Source organism: Magnolia sinica, chromosome 9 (assembly GCF_029962835.1).
Source record: "Magnolia sinica isolate HGM2019 chromosome 9, MsV1, whole genome shotgun sequence".
Lineage (NCBI taxonomy): Eukaryota > Viridiplantae > Streptophyta > Magnoliopsida > Magnoliales > Magnoliaceae > Magnolia > Magnolia sinica.
In genome coordinates, this window is record NC_080581.1 from 1,386,843 (window position 1) to 1,409,418 (window position 22,576).

At 39.4% G+C, this 22,576-nt stretch overlaps 1 protein-coding gene across 1 annotated transcript; it reads right to left on the reverse strand.

Moving 5' to 3' along the window:
* Positions 1-203: 203 nt before the first annotated feature.
* LOC131256600 (auxin response factor 19-like) lies at positions 204-16,395 on the reverse strand. Its single transcript, XM_058257517.1, has 14 exons — positions 15,758-16,395; positions 15,420-15,532; positions 13,472-13,570; positions 13,278-13,334; positions 12,185-12,340; positions 12,004-12,088; positions 11,496-11,586; positions 10,835-10,999; positions 10,491-10,613; positions 9,868-9,943; positions 9,044-9,182; positions 2,504-4,341; positions 2,202-2,392; positions 204-765 (listed from the first exon to the last, which is right to left on the reverse strand). The coding sequence occupies exons 1-14, from the start codon at positions 15,798-15,800 to the stop codon at positions 567-569; spliced, it is 3,375 nt and encodes a 1,124-aa protein (XP_058113500.1). The 5' UTR covers positions 15,801-16,395; the 3' UTR covers positions 204-566.
* Between the last annotated feature and the right edge of the window lie 6,181 nt (positions 16,396-22,576).

A 22,576-nucleotide genomic window follows, 5' to 3' on the forward strand; every position in this document is an offset into this window, starting at 1 on the left:
AGGGACACTATGGGGCATTAGATCCAGATCTTTCATCTGATAAACCTCGTGAGGATGTATTCTAGCATACCTCGAGCGTCCCAAACACCATGCTTGTAGCCAATATGCTCAAGTTCATTGCATCCTTCATCCAACGGTCAGAAACCAACCAAAACGGATTACATGGACAAAAAGCTACACATTTACACACTAGAAACCACCAATACAAATTTCAAGCTTTTGCTTAAGCAAAATAATATAAAATCTTACAACAGGCATAGTGTTAAGCATTACATGGACAAAAAGCTACACATTTACACTAGAAACCAATCTGCTGCTTTTTTGTCTGACCTCACTTCTGATCTTCAGAACTGGTTTTGGAGCCCCCAAAACCTCTGATTACCCAATTGAGTTTTCTTCAAATCCAGTCTTGTGGAGGTCTAAAGGCTGTCGGCATTTGATCGGTTGGACACACAGCAAAGAAGATCAGCGGGTGGCCTAAAAAAAATCATCTCCAGCCATGACATCATACCAGTACCACCTCTTATTCTAAAAGCTCTCGTCTAATTGGTTTCTGCCCATCAATCTCAGTGGTCATATGGCGCTGCAGAAGGGTTGGTGTTTGGATTGCACTGGCCACCCCCAGTCCTCCACATGTCTCCGCTGTCTGAACTGCTACCAGTCTGATTGGGAAGGGACGCCTTCCCAAGATCTCCATCCAGACTCATTTGCTGGACTTCTTGTGGGGACAGTATCTTGATACAACGGACGCAGTTCACAAACTCTCTGCAGAGTCAGAAATTATTATTATTATTATTTTTAAGGACTTGAAAACCACACTGTATCAAGTCAACTTGATAACCAAACTACAGCTCCAGGCTCTTTGTTTTTCAAGGGTTCTATTGCTCAAGGCTTTTTCTATAATAAAAGGAAACAGAACAACGAGGAGAAAAAAAAGGAAACCCTCCACCAGTACTCAGCCTAGATTCAAGACCACTCAAAACTGCCTACAAGTTTTTAGAGCTTGGTCAAGTAGCAGTGAAAAATGGCAAAAATACACTTTCTAGTCAACGTCCATTTTTTATAATCATCCAAAAAAACAAGTAAAATGTGGAATCTGTAGTCTAGAAAAAGCTTACATGTTTGACTAACTACGTTAGTTCTTGTGATGAATGCTAATCCAGTTTCTCTACAACCCTGAGGACCCTCCTATCAACATATCCAATGCTCTGTTTCCATATCTCCGTTTCTCTGCAAACTCTCCCCCCACTTCCATATTCCCATTCTCTTCAAATCCTCCAGATTTTCACGAGCCTTATTCCCATGGTGTGCCGTACGTAAAGGTAACAGTGACAACCGTTATACGTTACGGGGTTGTAATAGTCGTAGCAATTATTATGGAAAAAAATGACCAATAACTGCCGTTAACAGCCCGTTATGCCCCTTGTAAAGGCCATAACAGCCCGGTAATGGCCTGTTATAGGGCAAATACGAGTTTTTCAGATATATTTTTTTTCAACATTACAGGCAGATACAAATTTTTTTTTTTGGGTTCTCTCTTTCAATAAAAAAGAGACCGTAACAACCGTTAGGACCCATATCGTAAAGGTAATGGTGGTAGCTGTTATGCCCACTGTTACGGTTACGGAATATATTGCTCATTCCAGCTTTCACGTGCTTAAAAATATTTCCTAGGTTAATCCCCAACTATATACAACCAGTACTGTGATCTTCCCAATGAAATGCCCATACCATCTTTCTTGCATGCCCCTTCTGTAATTTTTCTTCCTACCATGCAATGAGAATGATATACGTAAAGTAATAGGAATCCAGTGCTATTGACAATATCTACGTCAGTCATCGAGCATTTATATACACATGGGCTTATCTGGACCTTCCATATATTCTCCCCTGCAATGGGTGGAGCTTTCCTCAAAAATCATATCGATCAGGTGATCCAAGCCACTGATCAGAGAAATCTTGATCATTACAAATGGGCGGTTAGGAGAAAACCCAACCAACGGTTGACATTCAATATGAATAGTCATCCCATTAATGGATAGGATTGTTTGGCTTGTGTGGCATGTGACCCGTCCCATGGTAGGCCATGCATACGGAGATTGAGTGCTTGATAACTTAGACATTAGGGTTTAACATTGGAACTGGATACCATTCTCCAAATGTAATTTCTTGCAAAAAAAAAAAAAAAAAAGTCAACTTACTCCCACGGGTCGTCACCAAGAAGCAGGACATCATTCTCGAGGTCCACATAGACCAGCTTCCAGCCTATCCTCTGTTGATCCTCGAGCTGACCTTCAATCCCAAACCTACGTGCCAGATCTTGTTTGAGCTCCTCATAACCTGAATAACGGGTAATATCTACAGATCTTCCCACAGCCCCGCGTTTGTACACCTATAAATGAGGGAAAGTATCAGTAATAGCACAACAAGCAGTATCTATAGGTTATACCTAGTTTGAGTCATTTTTGTCACAGCAGAAGAACGCATAGCAAACACATCTAACCTTGGTGAAGGTACGCATTCGCTGAAACTGAGGGGGAGGAGCCCATGAGCCTCCATTCAAGAAGCCACCATCACTGATTGTAGAATCGATGGGGACTGTAGGACTGAATGTCATGTCTGGGACCCATAAGGACTGAGAAACGAGGGAGGATGAGAGCTCCTCGTGCACTTCTTTAGATCCACCATAGTTGGTGAGCATGTTTCCAGATGAGAGATGATTTTGGAAATCCTTCTCCGGTCCAATGTTCTTAGCTAGCAGAGGATCGGGACTCAATGGTATGCCCAAGGGCCCATCGATGTTAACTCCAAACAGAACATTATTCCTAGGATCGGCCTGAACTTCACTGTTTTGAGTTGTGTCTCTGAACAACATCGCTGATGGATTGAAAGGTGACAACAGATTGTTTTGCTGCAATGGCCCATCAGTCTGAGAGAGGCATACTGACGTTCCAGAAGATGCATCCAAGCAATCCATCTGTGGAGCACTTGTATATGTCTGCAAAGTGGGCGCATGATGGCTTTGATTTTTGGAAATGGGAATCAATGGCTTGATGTCGCCATCAGTTTTCTGCAACTCCTTAGTTACATTCAAGTTAGTCGTCATGGATTCCAATGTGCCTGGACTAAAAATTGTCGTTGCGGATTGAGCCATCTCCTCTGTTGAGACCATTCCACGGTGGGTACCATTCATAATTGGTGTTGGAAGGACAGGGCAGTTGTTTGTAGAAGGGGATGTGGAACAAGATGGGATTTCATCAGTGAGCCCTGATTGTGATCCTCCGGCTGTCAATAAAGAGCCAGTGGGAGTTGAGAGCAGATTGGTCAATGGCAGTGGAGGAAGTACCGACATAGGCAACTCAGGCAGCATAAGTTGCTGCTGCTGAAGCTTCGGTTGTGACTGTTGCTGCATCGGTTGGGAAAAATGGGCACCCACTTGAGTATTCTTCACTGTCTGCTGCGGGATCATGTGCTGCTGAGAAAGGGAATTGGGGTTTGATGGATGATGCGGTACTTCCAAGAACTGCCTTTGCTGCTCCTGGAGCTGGGTAAGTTGAGGCTGCTGAAGTGCAGGTTGTGACAAGAGTGACTGCTGTTGTTGCTGAAGTTTCTGCAACAGTTGCAGCTGAATCTGATGTTCGGATAGAGGTAACTGCTGGTTTGCTTGCTGGGGAAGCTGAACCGGCATTCGATTTTGCTGTTGGTTTAGACTGACAATCTGCTGTTGCTGTTCCTGTTTCTGTAGCAGTTGCTGTTGCTGTTGCTGTTGCTGGCTTTGGCTGAGGTTGGCTTGGGGTTGATGGTTTTGGATCAGCGACTGTGGCTGCTGAATATTGTTCTGGACTAGAACCTGAGGCTGTAAGATTGGGGAATGCATTTGGTTCTGGGGAAGTGCTAGATTAGTTAATTGCTGCTGCCTCTGGTGCTGGTTGATGGCATCCAGCTGTTGTTGATGAGGTAGATTAGTGGAGCCTAATGGGTTCAATATGGCTGGTAGCTTCGGAAGCTGATTGAAATGCTGGGCTTGTTGTGGTGGCCTTGGAATGTTGAATTGTAAGTTGTTGCTATGCTGTAATGCCTGCGCCTGCGCCTGCAACCCCAACTGACGGGACAGTTCAGTTGCAGTCATGTTTTGGACCAAGGGTCCACTAAACGAGCGCAAAAGGCCTGGCTGTATTGCTGCATTAGAGAGTGGGGGATTTTGTTGCATGTTCATCCATTGAACTAAGCTGAGCCCGGGTAGTACAGAACCCTGAGACATAGGATCCTTCATGCAAATTTCGTCACCCGGCCATGGCATTGTCCTCTTGGAAAGTTTCTCAATATCCAACAATTCATCACCTGCAAAAGCAAATCATAAAATTGGCTTCTTAGTTGTTCCCCTGTTGAAACCATAAAGTGCAGTTGTGTGGCTTCTATTGAAAAGCATGCTCAGCATTCAATAATTGGAAAAGGATTACATGGCCCGTTTAATAACATGTGAATCAATTAGAGCCGATTGTCAACTTGAAAGCAAGCACAACTCAAAAGTTGATTATGAGATTTTTCGAGTTTGGGTTGATTTTCAGAGGCCGCACAAATGGGATGGATTAGAATATCTGGCACGGTATGCAATGGAAGCATGGACATCGCTCCTGCCCAAAAAGAATAATGTAATTTCTGCATGATTTCACTCTGCAGGAGTCCCACAAAATGACAAGCAGGTGAGAGTAAGTGGAGCAGGCTCCACCATATGTGCAAATCTTTATTAGAAAATTTTGGCCAAACTCACCCCCATGGAGTATGAACTCCACGTTACCAATCTCTCTTTCATGGTTCACTGTAGGTTTTCCATCAGAAAAAAAAAAAGGGCTAAGAAAAGGGCAAACATTTTGTCCCACCTTTTCCCTATCTTCACTAAACGTCCCACACTTTTCACTTCTACTCCAATTTACTTTTCATTGTCCTTTTGTCCATAAAATGCTTTTGAACCAAGTCAACACTACATAAGCCATAGAACACCTTTACCATCCACTTCACTTTTCGGGGAATGCACATCAGATGGATGGGGGTTTTGCCGATGACACAAGTGTGCAAGATCCCCGGTGTCCATCAGATGGTCTACTAGTGCTGTCCCATATTAAAAAAATTATGGGAGCCCACTACAGTGGGCAACAAAGTACATCAAATGTAGACCATTGGTTATCATTTTTCTAACCGACCTTTCGCTATATATCTATGACCCATGTTGATAAATGGATCAGTCTGAAGTTTGGGCTCCAGAGCATTCACTGTCGAGACATCCTATGAAAGGCCCTGATCTCATACACATGTGCCACATCAGCACGTATAAGGGGTTCAAGTCTTGCACTTGGAGATTACATCTGGAAATAACATTCGTTGGAAAAAGAAGAATACTAGTTGCAAGACAAAAGCAGTACACAATTGCCAACTTGGCGCACATGCATGACGATAGATCATTCATCATGCAGGCCAGTGCACAAACCGAGTGTGCTACACGTGTGAAACAGCGGACAGTCAAAAAAGGGGATAACCAACAGCACATGCTTTGCCACTTAATGTGAACTAGCCTGATATATATACATAAATGGGTTTTGCTAGTGTCTCTTAAATGGCACATGGGTTGACCTATCATCGATTTGAACCATCCATTCACTCATACAACTAGAAGCAAGCCATGGTTCAAGAATCACACCGATCAGATGATCTTAACCCTCTGAATGGAGCCAATTTATTATGACCATCCATTGTTTATGAGCCATAAATCATGTGGTTAGAATCATCAAATCAGAGGGTTACTTTAGAATTATAAGAAATACAAATTAGGATCCATCTAGTAGATGTTTCAAGATGATGATTGGACCTATTTTGTTTATCCAGTCAATCTTAAGTATCCATTTTCACGCTATTGATCGAAAGCTTAGGATCACCCAATTGGCATGATTTTTGCACCATGTTTTACTCCTAATTGTATGAATGAATGAACAGTTCGGATCACCAATACGTCACCTTGTGTGTTATGGGGACAAATGGTCAATCAAGCCAGAATTCCCACATCCTTGGAAATGCCTATATATACATAATATACATTAGGGCAAGTTCACCGTGAGGCCTGCCAACACGTGCTGTGTTGGCATCTCTAGGTCATCTCTAGGCCACCTATGTGAAATGATTATACATGCCTAGCAGGTGCTTGCACTTTGCATGCATGCCATTGTACAACGGAAACATCACCCACCATTTTGAGAAAGGATGTGAACTATCACCACCAGTGTTCTAAATATCGGTATTGCGTTACATATCGCATCCTTGGGATACGGATCCGAATCGGTTATCACACGGGATATATATCGTTTGTATCGAGTAATTTATCGCACTTTTTGGGAAACATTGGGGAAATGGCTGATTTTTTTTTAAATGAAACTTCAGGGATTACTAAAAAAGACCTTAATACACGCCTTTAAATCATAACATCTCAAAAAAGAAGTGCAAATAATAGGTTTCCCTTGTGTACGGTCCTACGCTATGCGTTGTCTGACTGAACTAATGCAACTATATTCAAATTGAATGCATAATAGTTGTGTATGTGATGATTGTTTCATTAAACACTCCGAAATACTTTGAAATTGGTCTTGATTGGCAGTTGGTTGAAGGAAAATTTATATATATATATATATATATATATATATATATATATATATATATATATATAGGGAAGAGGTACTATGCGCTCGACCTCACGAGTCCGTCCCATGAGGTCGAGCTGTGTGGGCCCCACCGTGATGCATTTCGAACATCAAACCCATCAGTCAGATGCACCATTCCATCGTGGGCCTAGGTCTCAAAAATCAAGTCAATCCGTGACTTGTGTGGGCCACACCACATACAGAAGTGGGGAGGGGCCGTGCACCATTAAAACATTCATAATCCGTTTTTTGGGCCCACCGAGATGTGGTTTGCAAATCCAGCCCATCCATTATGTGTCCCACTTGCATGAGGGTTCAGACCAAGTTTGAGCAGCATTCAAAACTCAGGTGGGCCCCACCAAGTGCTTTTATATGTTTTAACGGTGTTTCACATGATTTTAGATGGTATGGCCCACCTGAGTTCCGTATACGGCTGATTTTTGGGATATTCCATAATTTAGAAGGTACCCATCAAATGCACGGTGTTGATGGTCGACACGCATCACGGTGGGGCCCACACAGCTCGACCTCACGGGAGCTAATCGTGAGGTCGAGCGCATAGTACCTTTTCCCATATATATATATATTAATAATTTATTATTATTAATTTTTAATTAAAAATTATTTTTATTTTTCAAATTTTGACAAGGACTTAACAAATCAATAGATCAACCCTCGTACATGCTTGATTTCATATTTCGGGTGTAACATTGCAAGCAATTTGGGAGAAATTGGAAAAATTTTGAATTTTTCCTAAATTGGATCACCTACACTCAAATTTCAAAATTAGAATATATGTGATGATCATTTCATCAAATATTCCTAAATACTACAAAATTAGTCTCAATTGATAGCTGGTTGAAGGGAATTTTCGGGGGAAAAAAAAAATGGAGAAAATGAAGAACCAATGGTTATCAAAATTAAAACTCCAACTCCATGATTTTTCATGCAAAATATGAAGAACCAATGGATTTATAACCATTTGACACCGATTTAACATAATTTTAACAAAACATAATTTCAACAAAAAAAAAAAGATTAAAAATTAAAAATGCTCACCAGATCGAACATGTGGGATATATCGGCACTACCTGTGCATTTTGTATTGCACAGGTGAGATACAAGATATATCATGGGATGTATCGGCCAATATTGTCGATATTTAAAACATTGATCACCATAATCTGCCCCTCTATATATAGATACAGAGGGTGAGGGAGGGGTATCTTTGGGGAAAGTACAACAAACAACAGGCAACAACACATCAGCCACTTCGCATATATGTAACTCAATAATCAAGACCATCCAAACCCCCCTCCCCGACTTGAAATGGGCCATGAGATGTAAAAGAAAAAAGAAAAAGAATTTTTTTTTTTCCAATGAATGGATGATCCTAACTTCCACAATTTGTGATCAAATGGATGGTTAATATAAAGTTATCAATAATCCAAATGCAATGAACCAATATCCATCAATCAGAGGTTCATCTTGGTCAATCAATCTTTTGGCCGTGATCAATCAAAGATGTTCCCATGATTTTAATGGTTTTGATTGAGATACATGAATGCCACATGAATAGTAGTTTTGTGCATGTGTATAGATCACCATAGGGTATAACTGTATCAAACAACTATGGCCATAGAGAAGTGGAGGAATTTCTTTTGTGTGTGATACATGCTGGCTAGAAAAATAAAAGGGTAGTCTAGGGACTTGAGATCATGAATAAAGCAGAAGGGACAAAAGTGAAACCGTGGGTCATTAGTGAAGACATGGAGAAATAGATGAACAAAAGTGACATTCTTTTCCTGAGAAAAATCTATTATTCGTCACACTTCTCCAAATAATAGAAGACTTGCATCTTTAAGTGCATACACCAAAGGTAAAGAGACAAATCAAAACCCAGACTCAACTGAATGACAAATTGGTTTGGTTGAACTCCAACACTTGCTTCAGAAAATTCAGTTCACCCGAAAACATCAGCCAATGATCGACTAGCCAAGTTTTTCATATACTTAGTCCAGATTATGAGGAGAGAAATTAAAGTTCAGTTCCCAGATTACCTTTTTTTATTTTTCGTTTCTCTCAGCTTGTGGGGATATCTCAGCAACTGTTAAATGCTCCTTTTAAACCCCTTCCTGAACACCTAAAATCATGCTTTTACCAGAAATTTTCTTGGTTCTCCCTGAACTTAGCAATCACCTCTGCAGTTCTAATGATGATATCCATCCTCTTCTTACAAATTTTTTTTTTTGGGACCGGGGTGGTTTATGATTGGAAGTTCCCACTTAGCTTTGATGTTTAGACATTGGTGTGTGCACAGCACCTATGATCTACCAAAAAGATGGTTCATTGCGTACCCGGCATTCCTGGTTGTCTTGGACACTTTGATCTGAAAAATGGTGGGGGGTAGATGAAAAATGGAGCTGCCACAGGTTCAATCTCCCAGATTGAGACCCGGTTACGCCTTTCACCGGCAGTGGATTCATCCCAGCCAACCTGTTTAAGAACATACAACGCCAGCAATGTATATCATACTGAATAATGGAAAAGAAAAGAAGTTAACACAGTGGACCAAAAAAAAAAGGACATCTTTCTGGTAGCCTTGGAAGCAGGAACTGCAAGACAGTATGGGCCCGTTTGGCCGGGTGGATTGGAAGGGATTGAATGGTATTAGGGTGGATGGCATGGATTTCAAGGTAATGATGGTGTTGTCAGTGGATTGTCTTAAGATCCATGGGATTGCTATATCCTGGGAAATCGAGTCTGTTTGGCACGCCCGGCCAATCCTGGGATTAAACCTTCCCATCCCTTCCAATCCCTCGAACCAAACACGTCCCAGGCAAATTTGAATGAATTAGGGTGGATTGGATGGGATTTAAAGGTAATGATGGTGTTGTCAGTGGATTGTCTTAAGATCCATGGGATTGCTATATCCCGGGATCAGATCACCCAGTCTGTTTGGCACGCCCGGCCAATCCCGGGATTTAACTTCCAATCCCTTCCAATACCATCCAATCCCTTCCAATCCACCCGACCAAACCGGCCCTAAAGGTAAGGAAAGCAGGACCATAAGCCTGGATCATTCCTCCATCAGGATGTCTCTACCAGCTCTTCTATGGAAGCCAGAGGAAAAATAAATAAATAAATAAATAAAAAGGATCATTTGCCCTATATTGATTACCTGCAGATTACGCCATTGTGAGTTTTTCCACCTTACAGGATCTAGATCACTGATGCCTGTAATTGTCCCCATATACCTGCAGGACTATACCATTATGGTTCAGCGCTTAAAAACTTGATCTAGAACTTGAAAACTTGCAAGATTGACTAAATCAATACTCGGGTTTTATAAACCACAGCATAAACTTTTTAAACTCGAGATATTTGAGTGATCAAACGAATTTCAAGTCAGCTTGGGCTATGGTCTTTAGTTGAGTCTCATGTCAACAACTAGACCAAGCATAGACAGAGTCTCGAGTTGTCAAAAAGGAAATGAAACCATTACTGACACCCAACATTGACTGATAAAAACAATCCTTTAGAATTTTTTAACAATAATACAGAGTTATGCTATTGTATAGCCAAAGGTAGAATGGATGAGTGATTTTATCTGTCAAGTGTGGAAATCCAATTGTATAACCAGAGGTAGAAATGGTGGGTGTTTTTATCAGTGCAGGGATAGAGGGATGAACTTAAAGAATTGTTGCTCCCTTTAAAATTTGTTATATTTCTCTCTAGTCTGGCAAGATGAGAGGGATGAACAAGGCCATACTTCTATAAGAAATAGAAAACTAAGTCAATCACCTTCTTGTTCCTGACTCCTCAGTTTCAAAAACCATTCTGAACCGCATGCCCAGGGATATTTGATTGCTATAAACTGCCTTGTTGTACTTGGCTAAAGGAATAACAAACTCTGAAGGACTAGCCCTGCAAAAACAGGATTTTTTATTTTTTTATTTTTTTAATTCAAAGGAAGTCCTCTCAGAATAGATAAAATTCACCCATGAAAAAACAAAGAAACGAACAGATGAAATTAGCCTAGGAATAATTAAAGAAAAACAACCTGAATCTGCTTGATTCCATTTTAAAGCAGATTTGAACATTTGTAAGCTAAATCTCAAAGTTTAAAGTGAAAAGGAACCACTGACCTTGGATTGTAAAATATGGTGAAGGGGCTATGATTTGCAGCAGCATGGGCTGCTGCTGCTAGAACCCCAATGTGCATACTATCACTTGATAAAACAGATGACGATATATTTATAGGCTGTCTGTTAGCCCGCCTAATGCCCAAAAGAAGCTGTGATTTTTCATCCCTGCTCAAAGCCACAAGAAAGAGAAAGTGAATAACAAAAGCTAACCAGATTCTGGAAAAGATGTCAACAGAGAGTTATGAACAACAAGACCACAAAACAATTGACACAAGAAAAATAAAAGAGAATAAGTTGATGTTCCAAAAGGGGGGAAATCAAAATAAAATCTGTGGTCCATTACTTGGCAATTTTTAGTATACTAAAAGAGTGGAACAAGATGTCATGAACTCTCATACTTGACTGAAACTGGTTATCTTTATTTACCGATTTGTCTGACAAATATTAATCTTTACCTTGCTTTTGGTACTTCTATATTACAACAAATATTATCCTCAATATCCAATAAAAAATAAAAGAAAACAAAAGAAAACAAGTTCCTCTAGAACGAAAAGATAACGGACTACCATTAATCACTAAATTTCTCTAGGTGAATCAGACATTTAAAAAATTGAAGAATAGATTGTGGAATGGTTTTGGTCTGTTATTTATTGGGGAATACCTAATAAACAAGACGGAGTCACCAGCACACAGCCTCTTTCCACTCACAAATAGGCTCCAGCCAGTCGTAAGTAAATGCCTCTTTGGCTGACCTGTGCTTAAGGAAAAAGAAGAATTGTTTTTCAGATATTCTGGCATTAAAGAAGAGCGAGAGCATACGCCCACAGGAATTAAAGCAAGCATTTATAAATGTGAATGTATGGATTCACAATTGATACTTTCAGAGACTAAAACCGTAATAAAATACTCCAAGAGAAGAAAAGGCCGTATTGACTCAGCTTGATCAAGTGATATAAGTTAACGGGAAACTCGATTTTCTTAAAACCCAGGAATAAATCTTGATCAAGTACCTAGAAACTCAAAAGATTGTAATATAACATAAGGTTCATAGCCTAGTAATCTCAATAGAGTAATCAACAAAGTTCCATAGCCCAGGCCCACATCAAGTCCAATGTTAAGTTTTGGGTTCATACGCCTTGTATCATTTGAATGGCCACTAAAAAGCTCACCTCGGTAAATATGGCGGAAGGTCCATGCGTTATCATGCAAGTCTCTGGCCACCAGTTCTTGGGCAGGAGGCTGCATTGAGAAATCCTATACATGGTGCCAAACAAAACAACTAAGTGATTGATGGTTGCATGATACATAAAATAATGTTAACAAACTTTTGAGTAAGAAAAAGTCATTTACGAGAGAAGGGAAGATCTTCTCTGCTGCACGGCGGGGTACTGAGAAGCCTCCATGAGTGCTTGTATCACTGGCTGTCAATGCTTTACAGAAAAACTCTGGTTGCGGTTTATTCAACTTGAGTGCAAGATCTGATGCCAGTAGTGCCTCCTTCTCATACTGCAACAAATGGAAAATTCAGAAATAAAATCACCACAATGATTACATATTGCAATACTGCATTCCTACAGTCTCATGAAATAAATCAGTTTTATAGTTCAATACTAGAAATTGGTACTTGAGGTACTGTTAAGAATCCTAATGCATGAAGGACATGAATTGTCCTAACAGAGCTGTTACAAAAGGCCAATGGCACAATGATGAAATCAATTGAATATGATGGGATACTGGATGGAACTGCACCAAAAATCTCCCAAAGATGAAGATCATAAGAAAAGGACAAAGATTGGATGCCTACAATCTTCCAATCTGGAAGCTTTTGTTTGTTATTATTTTTTTCGTCCCCTAATCCACAGTGGAACTTGTCAGATCAACTGTCTGAATCACCAAAACAAGGCCCCACTTCTACTAGAAGGAGCATCAAGACACTCTTCAAGTCATGATGCATCAGGATCCTATAATATTCTTGATACCCAAGGTCTAGAAGATAGTGTCATGACACCACGACAGCCTACTAGCGCCACTTATATGACAACAACGGCAGTGTCGTGAAATGAAAAATTGAAAATGTACAGCCCTGCAGAAAATAGTGCTGTATTTCACCCAAAACCAGTGCTATAAAGCATAACCAAACGCTGTTATATTAGATTTATATAAGAGGCCTGTGTAAGTAATGGCCACTATTCTGTTCTATAATGGCCTGTGTAAGTAATGGCCACTATTCTGTTCTATAATGGCCACTATTGAGAAAATAACAGCCTTAGAGTGACCGTTTAGGTTATGATGGGTACTATGATGTTTTTCTAAACCTTGATCGCTAATGTCCTGCTAAATGAATGTCCTAACTGACTGCTATGAAATCATGTGAAAAAAAAATAATCTTTTTTTTTCCCCCTTCTTTGATGGATGAAGTTACAATTGACAATTTGACACTTACTGTATTGACTGGCTGAAGTGTCATCTGCGCATACACCTCATCTGTCTCTGCATCCGCCTAGAATATTAAATAACATTGATCAACAAAAACCCACCTAAAACTAGGGGCAAAAAAATCATGTCCGTGATGACAAATCGTATATATTTACCGAGAGAGAGAGAGAGAGAGAGAGAGAGAGAGAGAGAGATCCATACATGCAATGTGACATTATGAAGGAGGCAAATCAACTTTGAGGGAAGATTTGGGTAGTTTGGGATGTGAGCGTTTGCATCCTTCTGCATAGAAGCTGCAACCTGGAAATGAGAATTTCTCATTAACTTTCCAAAAAGACATATGTAGAAATAATGTAAAAACCAGTAAACAGCTGATGTCTCGAAGCAATTTTACCTGTCCCAAGTTCACATGGCCATGTTAAGGAAACAAAAAGAAGAAGATGATGAAGAAGAAAGATAGGAAAAGTAAATTCAATTAGAATTTTAACCCATTTCACCCATAAAAAATTCATGTTTCATATTTTAGTCTCGGTTACACCTTGTTCGGAGTCCAAATACTTGGTTTTTTTGCTCAAAAAATTACAGAGGAATTTGAAAGAAACAGAAAGGATGTTGGTACCTAGTAGTAGATTACACAGTGTTTTATTCTACCCTCAATTCTACTGAAAACTTCAAAAATGACTTAAAAGTTTGGTGGATAAATTCACTCTGCTTCATTCTGTCTCCAAAATGTTAAGTTCTATTTTTGTCATTCTATTCCTCACAAGATCAAAAACAAAAAATGGTCCAAATTTTAACTGAATTTTGTAATACTTGCCCCAAATAATAATCCATGGTTCTATTGGATCAATGGCCATGAGGCCCTCTTAATCTTGACCATTCATGGCAGAGACCCAGGTAATTCCCACGATGGTTCGCTAACTAAGATGTTTAAACAGTTTTTTAATACTATTAATATTTACAAAATAATATTTATTTTGTAAAATCATTTTCCCACCGTTCAAATCAAGGGTTAATGTGCATTAGTGTTCCCAAAACATGGCAGAAGCATTTCTCTTTGGGGAATTGAAGATCCGACTGTTAGGATGGTGAATTAGGACGGTGAATCGGACTCTATAAATGAGGATTAGCAACCCCATTGCAAAATACCTCAGCAAATCAAGAGCAAAACCTAGAAATCCCTACGGTCTAGAAAAGCATACCACCAAAGTGATTCCCAGTCTCATGACACTTCTTTCCTGGTCTTTGGACACTGATAAACGGTTCCGATCTCTGTTTATTTCAGGTTCATCCAGACAAAGGAGGAAAACCCAATGGTCAGAAAACTCACTTTTGTGTGAAATAGGGATGGGAATCCCAACTCCGAACTGGCCAAACTGAGCTAACTTGGCTGAGTTTCAGATTGATCAATGAGTTTTTGAACAATGTGAAAAAAAAAAAAAAAACCTCAAAATTAACAAATCAATGCTTCAATTCATAACATGGCCTAGTTTTTAATATAATTCATCTGAAAATTTAGAAAATGCTTCCACCCGTTATAGAAGAGATTAAAAATAAAAATAAAAATAAAAGTAATAATAAATTGAAACTAACGTTATCGCCAATATCCAATATGCCGTGTATGATTTAGAGAAGAGAAATTATATGATATGCGCCGCCATCTTTGCACATCATACATGGGTTCTCAATTCTGATAAGTGTGGCCCATGTTTCAGTAATCCAGACCATTAATCTCCCGGATTAGAACATTCTAGCATCCAATATTAGGACCCTTTTCAGTTGAATTCAGACCGCCACTACATTTCTATCTTCATGACCGACTATCCATGGGCCACAGGTCAAAAGGTTAATCTGAGTCGACAATATTTTCGAGGCATAGTCCATCCATGTTGGGGGACAACAGACCAATGGTCTGGATTAGCGAACCATGGGCTCCAATTGTTGCAAATATATGGACCATGCAGCATATAATCCCTCCTTAAAAATGCTTCAAGCCCATAAAAATTCGAAATAAAAATAAATGGTGTTAGAAACTCAAAGAACTAATAAGCAAAGGGCACTTTAGTCATTTCACAGCAAGACCGGGGAGGTGAATAAACAGTAGCTTATTCACACCCACGGCGCATGATAGCATAGACCCCGGCATTACCTGCTCGCTATGGCCTTGAGGGAAGTAGACCACGTAAGTCCCGACCGGCGGTAACGACACGAGCGGACCCGCGCACGCTTGCCACAGCTCCGGGTTGATGCTCTTCTTCTCCCCTGCGAGTGACACGTGTCAACACGCCGTTGGATGATATCGTCCCCACATCCACTGAAATTGATTGTTCCACCCCCATAAGGGTAATTCGGTCATTATATTTTTCTGCAATGACTCCCAAAATGCCTGAATGGGGTGGAACTATCAATTTCGCGGGCGGATATGTCATTTCCTTCAAGAGAGAAGGATGGAGGAAGAACAAGAAAGCGTTTGGACGGATTTCTCACCATCACCGGCATTTGCAGCCGCTGCGCTCGTCGGCGCCTTCATTGCACGGAATCCGGCGAGTTCTCCGCCGCGGTTTCGTCGGGAAACTCACATGACCCGTCTTCCACCGGAGGGAAAGAGAAACGGACGCATAGCGTCAGATTTCCAGCACCGGATCGAGGTCTTGACTCGCCGGAAAAACCGAACTGTGCCGGAATCCCACACTTCCTGCAGGAAAGCCCGCCCCACAGCTCCCCGCGACTTCTCCAGGCGGAGACGAGAGAAGAGATAGGAGAGACTGAGTCGCGCGTTGGTTTCGGGACAACTCTCCGAGCTCGTGCGTCAGGTTTCCAGCCGATCGTCAGACGCCGGTCTGAAACTTCCTACGACTCGCGGCGGAAACCGGAAACGAAGTAGGGGAGGGAGGTTTCGAGAAGGAAGGGTAGCTAAGTTGGTAGCGGGACAAAGTTTCGGGCGATATTTCGGGGATCGAGGCGTATCGGAAATGGCGTCGGTAAGCTGCTCCCGACACGGAAGCGAGGCGGAGCGTCTTAAGAAAAAGGAAGAGCGGATTGCTGTCCCTGGCCTCCGACCGAAAAGGCGTTTCTCATTCCCGCAACCTGGAGATATATTAAGGAGGCTCGCCCCAGCAGTGATCCTGGCCGTTCATAGATGGGCCAGTAGAAACAACCATTGACGATGAGGATTTCTGATGCACTTGAACTATTTTTATAGGCCATCAGCTGTAGGACCCACTAATGCAATGGTTTCGATCGGTAATTGATGAAGGTCAAGACGCGAGTCTCCTTATCAACCCTTGGAGGCTTGCTAGGCCCACACGCGGCACATGTGCTGACCTTGTAAGCGTACGAGACATCGAAATGTTGCATAAGGTGGATCTCAAGTTGAGTTCAAATGAATCGGAATGCATACTGAGTTACTTGGTTTTGGCTTATCCAGGCCGTCCATCCGTATTTTTTTTAAAAAAATTATTATTATTATTATTATTATTAATTCTCATTTTAGGGGTTAAGCCCAAAATTGGAGTATATCCAAAGATCAAGTGGGCCATGCCACAAGAACAGTATGAATAATAATTTTCACCGTTGAAACCATTTTAGGGCCCACATTAATATTTATTTTTCATCCTAACTTATTTATAAGATTACAAGAACATGGATGAATGGAAAATACATATATCAGCTCAATCCATTAACCCCAATAAAATTTCAACGGTTGATGTTCAATTCACACTGTTTCCTACGGTATTATTCACTTAAGCTTTACAAATGCTTGATTTTTGGGCTCAGATCTTAAAATTAACTGATAAAATGGATGGACGGACAGGATAAAATACATACATCATAATGGCCCCACATAGTTTACTCGGTAGGCAATCCGCTTCCTGAGTTCAGAGCGGTTTACTCATCCAAATGGGCCAAACTTGTAAGTGGAATGTTGACTTCTGGCGAGTGTTTGAAACCGTCCATTCCTTTCCCATAACTGTGGCGCACTTGGTTGATGGACCAGCCTGATTTTTTTCACACTGTCATACTCAACGTGGCATCCACCTTATGCATTGCTTGGATTTTCCGTACGTTTGCCATTTTAGCTCGTGTGATGCGTTTGCAGGTGCGTGTGGATTGTAGAGAGGGAGGGTCTGGGTTGCGGCAAGCCTTCTTTTTGCGGGGCTTGCCAACCGGGGGCCACGACTGAGGATTAAACACGGAGTCTTTCTGGGATCCTTTCTTTGGAAGACAAAAATGAAAGTGGACTGCAAGGTGTGCCACAACATGAAACTCTGTACGGAAAAGTGAGCCCTTGAGATTTAACTGTCTGTACGATATGGGATCTCCATCAAGTTAAAGATGAACGGTCTAGATCTAGCCGTTTGCCTAATCACGGTTAAAGTAGATGGGTTTAATCACTCCTCTAATTCTACAATATAAATATCTTCAGATTATTACGATATATGAAATTTAAGAAATAAAAATTATTAATAAAAAGAGGCCAAATCTTGTGAGACCCATCCACTAGTGGTTGCCCACTAGTAAGCCCCACTTACATATGTCGAACGCAACGGAATACCAACCCCATGGTGTGGTGACGTGGTAGAGTTCGGTGGGTTCTACCATTATGTATGTGTTATATCTACATCATCCTCTTTTATTTTTATTTTGTCATACCATTTTATGACATGAATCAAGCGATAAGGTAAATCCAAACTTCAAATAGACTATACTATGGAAATTTCTTAGGGTCTTATGAGTTTTGGATTAAGTTGATATTTGTGTTTTCCTACATCTAAGTTTGTGTGAACTTATGAACCACTTGAATGGCGAACAAACATTGTAGTGGGCCCTAGTAAGGTTTTGACCATGAGCATCATCATCTCTGATATTTTTCTGGCTTGCCCTAAAACGATCTTTGCATGCTTAGATAGTGTGCATATAACACATTTTTTTTTTAAACACACCTCCACACACTTGCCCCATGGTGGGATTTCACCGCATATGTGCACTCAACCCAGGACCAGGTGTTGATACTCCTGAGAGTCTGGGGAGCAAGAGCAACATAATACTTTCCTTTGGGAGCTCACTAGTTACTAATTTTGATTGATGGGACTGTACATTAGTTAGAAATTAAATATGTCTGACAACATAGCCCATCAATCAATTCTTGTCATATTATTTTACTAGGGAGGTAGGTGGTGAGCTATCACTAAATTTAAGTTTAAACAAGTACTTTTCTAGATGGTAAGAGAATATTTCAAGTTTCTTTTTCACCCCATTAATTTTTTGCACCAACAACGTAGGGTATGAAAATGTGTAATAACTTTTTAGTACAATTCACTATTTTCTTTACTGTTCATTGGCATAGAATTCAATGACATTAATTTCTCACGGTTGTTTATATAACGCAGATGGTACCTATAATAAAAACACAGCATATGGTCGTCGCAGTGAACAATAATAGAGGATGGAATAGAGGGTGGATCGTGAATCGTTAATTCACCACTTCCTTTAACTAGAAATTTCTTGGAAGGTTTTAAACTTTGCGCTTTTACTTCTTTCATTGGTAATAATTTTAAGGCATTATAAAATTTAAAATATATAATTACATAATGAATAGGTCTTTTTTTTATAATTTTCAAATTGGGATGGCAACAAAATCAGGAAGAAAAAAAAAGAAAGAAAGAAAGAAAGAAAAAACATGCAATGCTTTGAAGTTCTTATAATGTTGTCGAGATAATTTTGTTCAATTAATTTTTTTACAAAAATATTGTGAAAGTTTCACAATTACATTGATGTTTAGTTATGAATTGGTTTTCTTGTAGTTGTGAAAATTTTATTTTATAGGGGGGAAAAAAAGAATTTGTAACATAGTAAATAATATTTAGGTAATTTAGATGTTTAACTTTTATACTATTTTCGTTTTCTACATGAGACATTTTCATTCCTCTTTTTACTTATCCTTAGTATTAGTATGCTTGAGCGCATAAATCCCTGATGCTGCCTGCACATGCATGTTCTCTTGTTGCATGTAGCTCTCACCCTCCCTTTCATCTCTCTCCATTCCTTTTTCCACGTGCATGGCCCACGCTATACCTAATAAAATAGATAATGGAACCTTTGATGCTCTATATCATGTGATGCTTCATACATTCACACTCCAAAATTTTGTGTACATATAGCATACATGTAGTTTAAATTGAACGAATGTGGGGCCCACTTTAAATAAGCGAAAGACCAAAAATTTTAACGACTTGAAATCCAACATTCAATGGATAAATGTCCATATATGGATGGTTAGAATCATTCAATCAATTTGATTTTTGGGCCAGGACCTATTTATAGGTGGCCCCACAATTTTGACAATTTCTTTTGAGTTTCCTACATGATGCATTTACAATTGCTAGGTGAATGCACATTAAAGATGTATCTATACCTAGACAAGACCAATGTACCCTTGTACGAATCATGGAGATAACATAATGGAGTTAGAAGAAAGAATATGGTAAAGCAATCATTTTACAATACATGTTGTTAGACTATGAACCAATCACGGCCATTCATATATTGGTTATGAATACAAATGGTTTATGTCCAACAAATAACACCCATTGGACAATCCTTACCATTTAATATATAGCCATCACTGCAATAGTAAGAAATGAAAATAGTTAACGGTTAATGTCTGGTTATGTAGAGTGAAAAGGCCATGTGGAGATGGTCTTAAAAGATTTGAATTTTGTAACATAAGCTATCCAAGTTAGGCCCAATGGACGAATTCACTCGTTGCATTATCCTGTGACTTATACAATGCAAAGATGGCTATGCTGTATTTAAATTATTATGCCTCCATTATATTATCTCTTTTTGGCCACTAGATCTTTTCATAAGTTAGGACCCACACATTGGAGGCATGGCCCAACTCATACCACCATCCGATTGATTAACTAGGTCAATTTCATACAAGTTGAAACATGATGAGTGGTGAACGATGCAGTGCAATCAATTTTCATTCTTTTATCCCACCCAATGTTTGAAGTATCGGCATCACTGCAAGTTTTGCTTGGCAGGGATACAAAAACAATATTGATATTGCCGACAATATCATTGATAACTGGAAATATGAGAAAACATTAGAAAATTGTGGAATTTTCAATAAAATTTCAATGGATGTTAAAATGTATATATTTACATATTTAGAAATTAAAAAATTACAAAAAAAATGCATACATAATAAGTTTTTATTTAATGAGGTCTTAAAAGCATGTGTTGTTGTAAAAAATCAGTCCGACTATCTCATTTAACCCATTTAACCATCTAACATTCAATCCAAACATCCATCGATATTACAAAGTATTAACAACACATAATATTTCACTAAGAAATCATCAACAATTGGAAAGGAAATGAAAGATTATGGTCTTAATATCGCGTATGTTGCGATATCGATAATATCGAGATATTATCAAGGACAAATTAAATACTACATACAATCATGTGCCTATAAATAAAAATTAAAATAAAAAATTTTCTAATAAATAAAAATTTGATGATATCAATACGTTGTCGATATTATTGAAATATTGTTGATACATTTATGATACAAGCATTATCTAAAATTTACATAATTAAAAATATTAGTAATACATTAGTGATATTGATACATTGGTAATACAAGCAACACCTAGGATTTATATAGTTGAAAATATTAACAATTACATTTGCGATATTGATACGTTGGTGATATTTAGCAATACATTGCTAATACCTATAATTTCTAACACTACCAGTGTTATTGTTATTACTATCAATGTTATCGATATCATTGAAATAGAGATAAAAATAATATTAAAGATAATTCAAATACTGATCCCACCACATGGATTAAGACGTGAGGAGACACGCAAGATTTGATTTGTAGAATTGATTCAGTTGGCGAGCTTAGCCCCTTTAAAGATTTTTTTCAACCGAGAATATATTGGGTTTATCTTCAATGGCGTACCATCCCACCAATTAAATCTAGCTAAGTCACGTCGAGAGATGTGTGGCGAGCTCATCACCACCTAATCCATGTCCTTTATTCCAATAATAAGGCTACCCAAACATGTAATAAGAAACAAAGTATGATTGTTTACATTTTTCGTAATAATGGCTGATAATAGTCGGCCACGACCCGGACATGTACATTTTTCCTAGTAATAGCTGATAATAGCCCACCACCACCAAATCCGTGTCCTTTATTCCAATAGTAAACGTACCAAAATCATATGATTACGGATGTTTTCCCTAGTAATGGCTAATAATAGCCCACCACCGCCCATTCCTCCTCCTTTATTTCAATAGTAAACGTACCTAGACATTTACAAAATCATATGATCATGGACATTCTCCATGCTAATGGCTAATAATAGCTCACCACCACATAATCGGTGCCCTTTATTCCAATAGTAAAAGTACCCAAAGATGTACAAAATCATATGATTACGGACATTCTCCTTAAATAATGGCTAATAATAGCTCACCACCATATAATCGGCGTCCTTTGTTCCGGACGCGGTTTGGCTGGTGACACTGGTATCAGCCAGGTGGCTAGTGGTCAGTGCTATGTGGGCCCTTCCATGATGTATTTGTTTTATCCACGCCGTCCATATGTCTTGAAAGATAATTTTAGTGCTTGATCCCAAACATTATATATATCTAAGTCTCAGGTGGACCACAGCATAGGAAAACTGTAATGATTGAATTTCCACCATTAAAAACCTCCTAGGGTTCACTGTAATGGTTATATAACATCTAACCTGTTGATTAGGTCATACAGACTTGGATGAATGGAAAATTATATATATCAGATTGATCCAAAACTTTTGTGGACCCCAAGAAGTATTTAATGGTGGGAGTTCAATCAACACTGTGTGGTCCTCTTAAGATTTTCATCAACCTAAGTTTTTGGATCATACTATAAAATGATCTGGAAGAATGTTTGGACGGAATGGATGAAACAAAAACATCATCGTGGGGCCCACGGAGCACCGACCACTAGCCTGGCAGGGTGCGTAGCCGATCCGTTTCCGTTTGTTCCAACGGTAAGTACCGAAAAAAGCAAATGGTTATGGACATTTTATGGGGAATGGCTAATAATAAAAATGCTAGTACTTTGGTGAGGCAAAAATGCTGCATCTCTTATTCCTTATGGGAACAAGTGGAGAATACATTCAGTGACTGGAACCGTTAATATGGTGGACCATCATATAGATAGGCCATGTTTAAAAATGCAAGAGGGTTGGGCTTTCGTAGCCATTCGATCAGTGGCCTACAAAAGGAACGGTT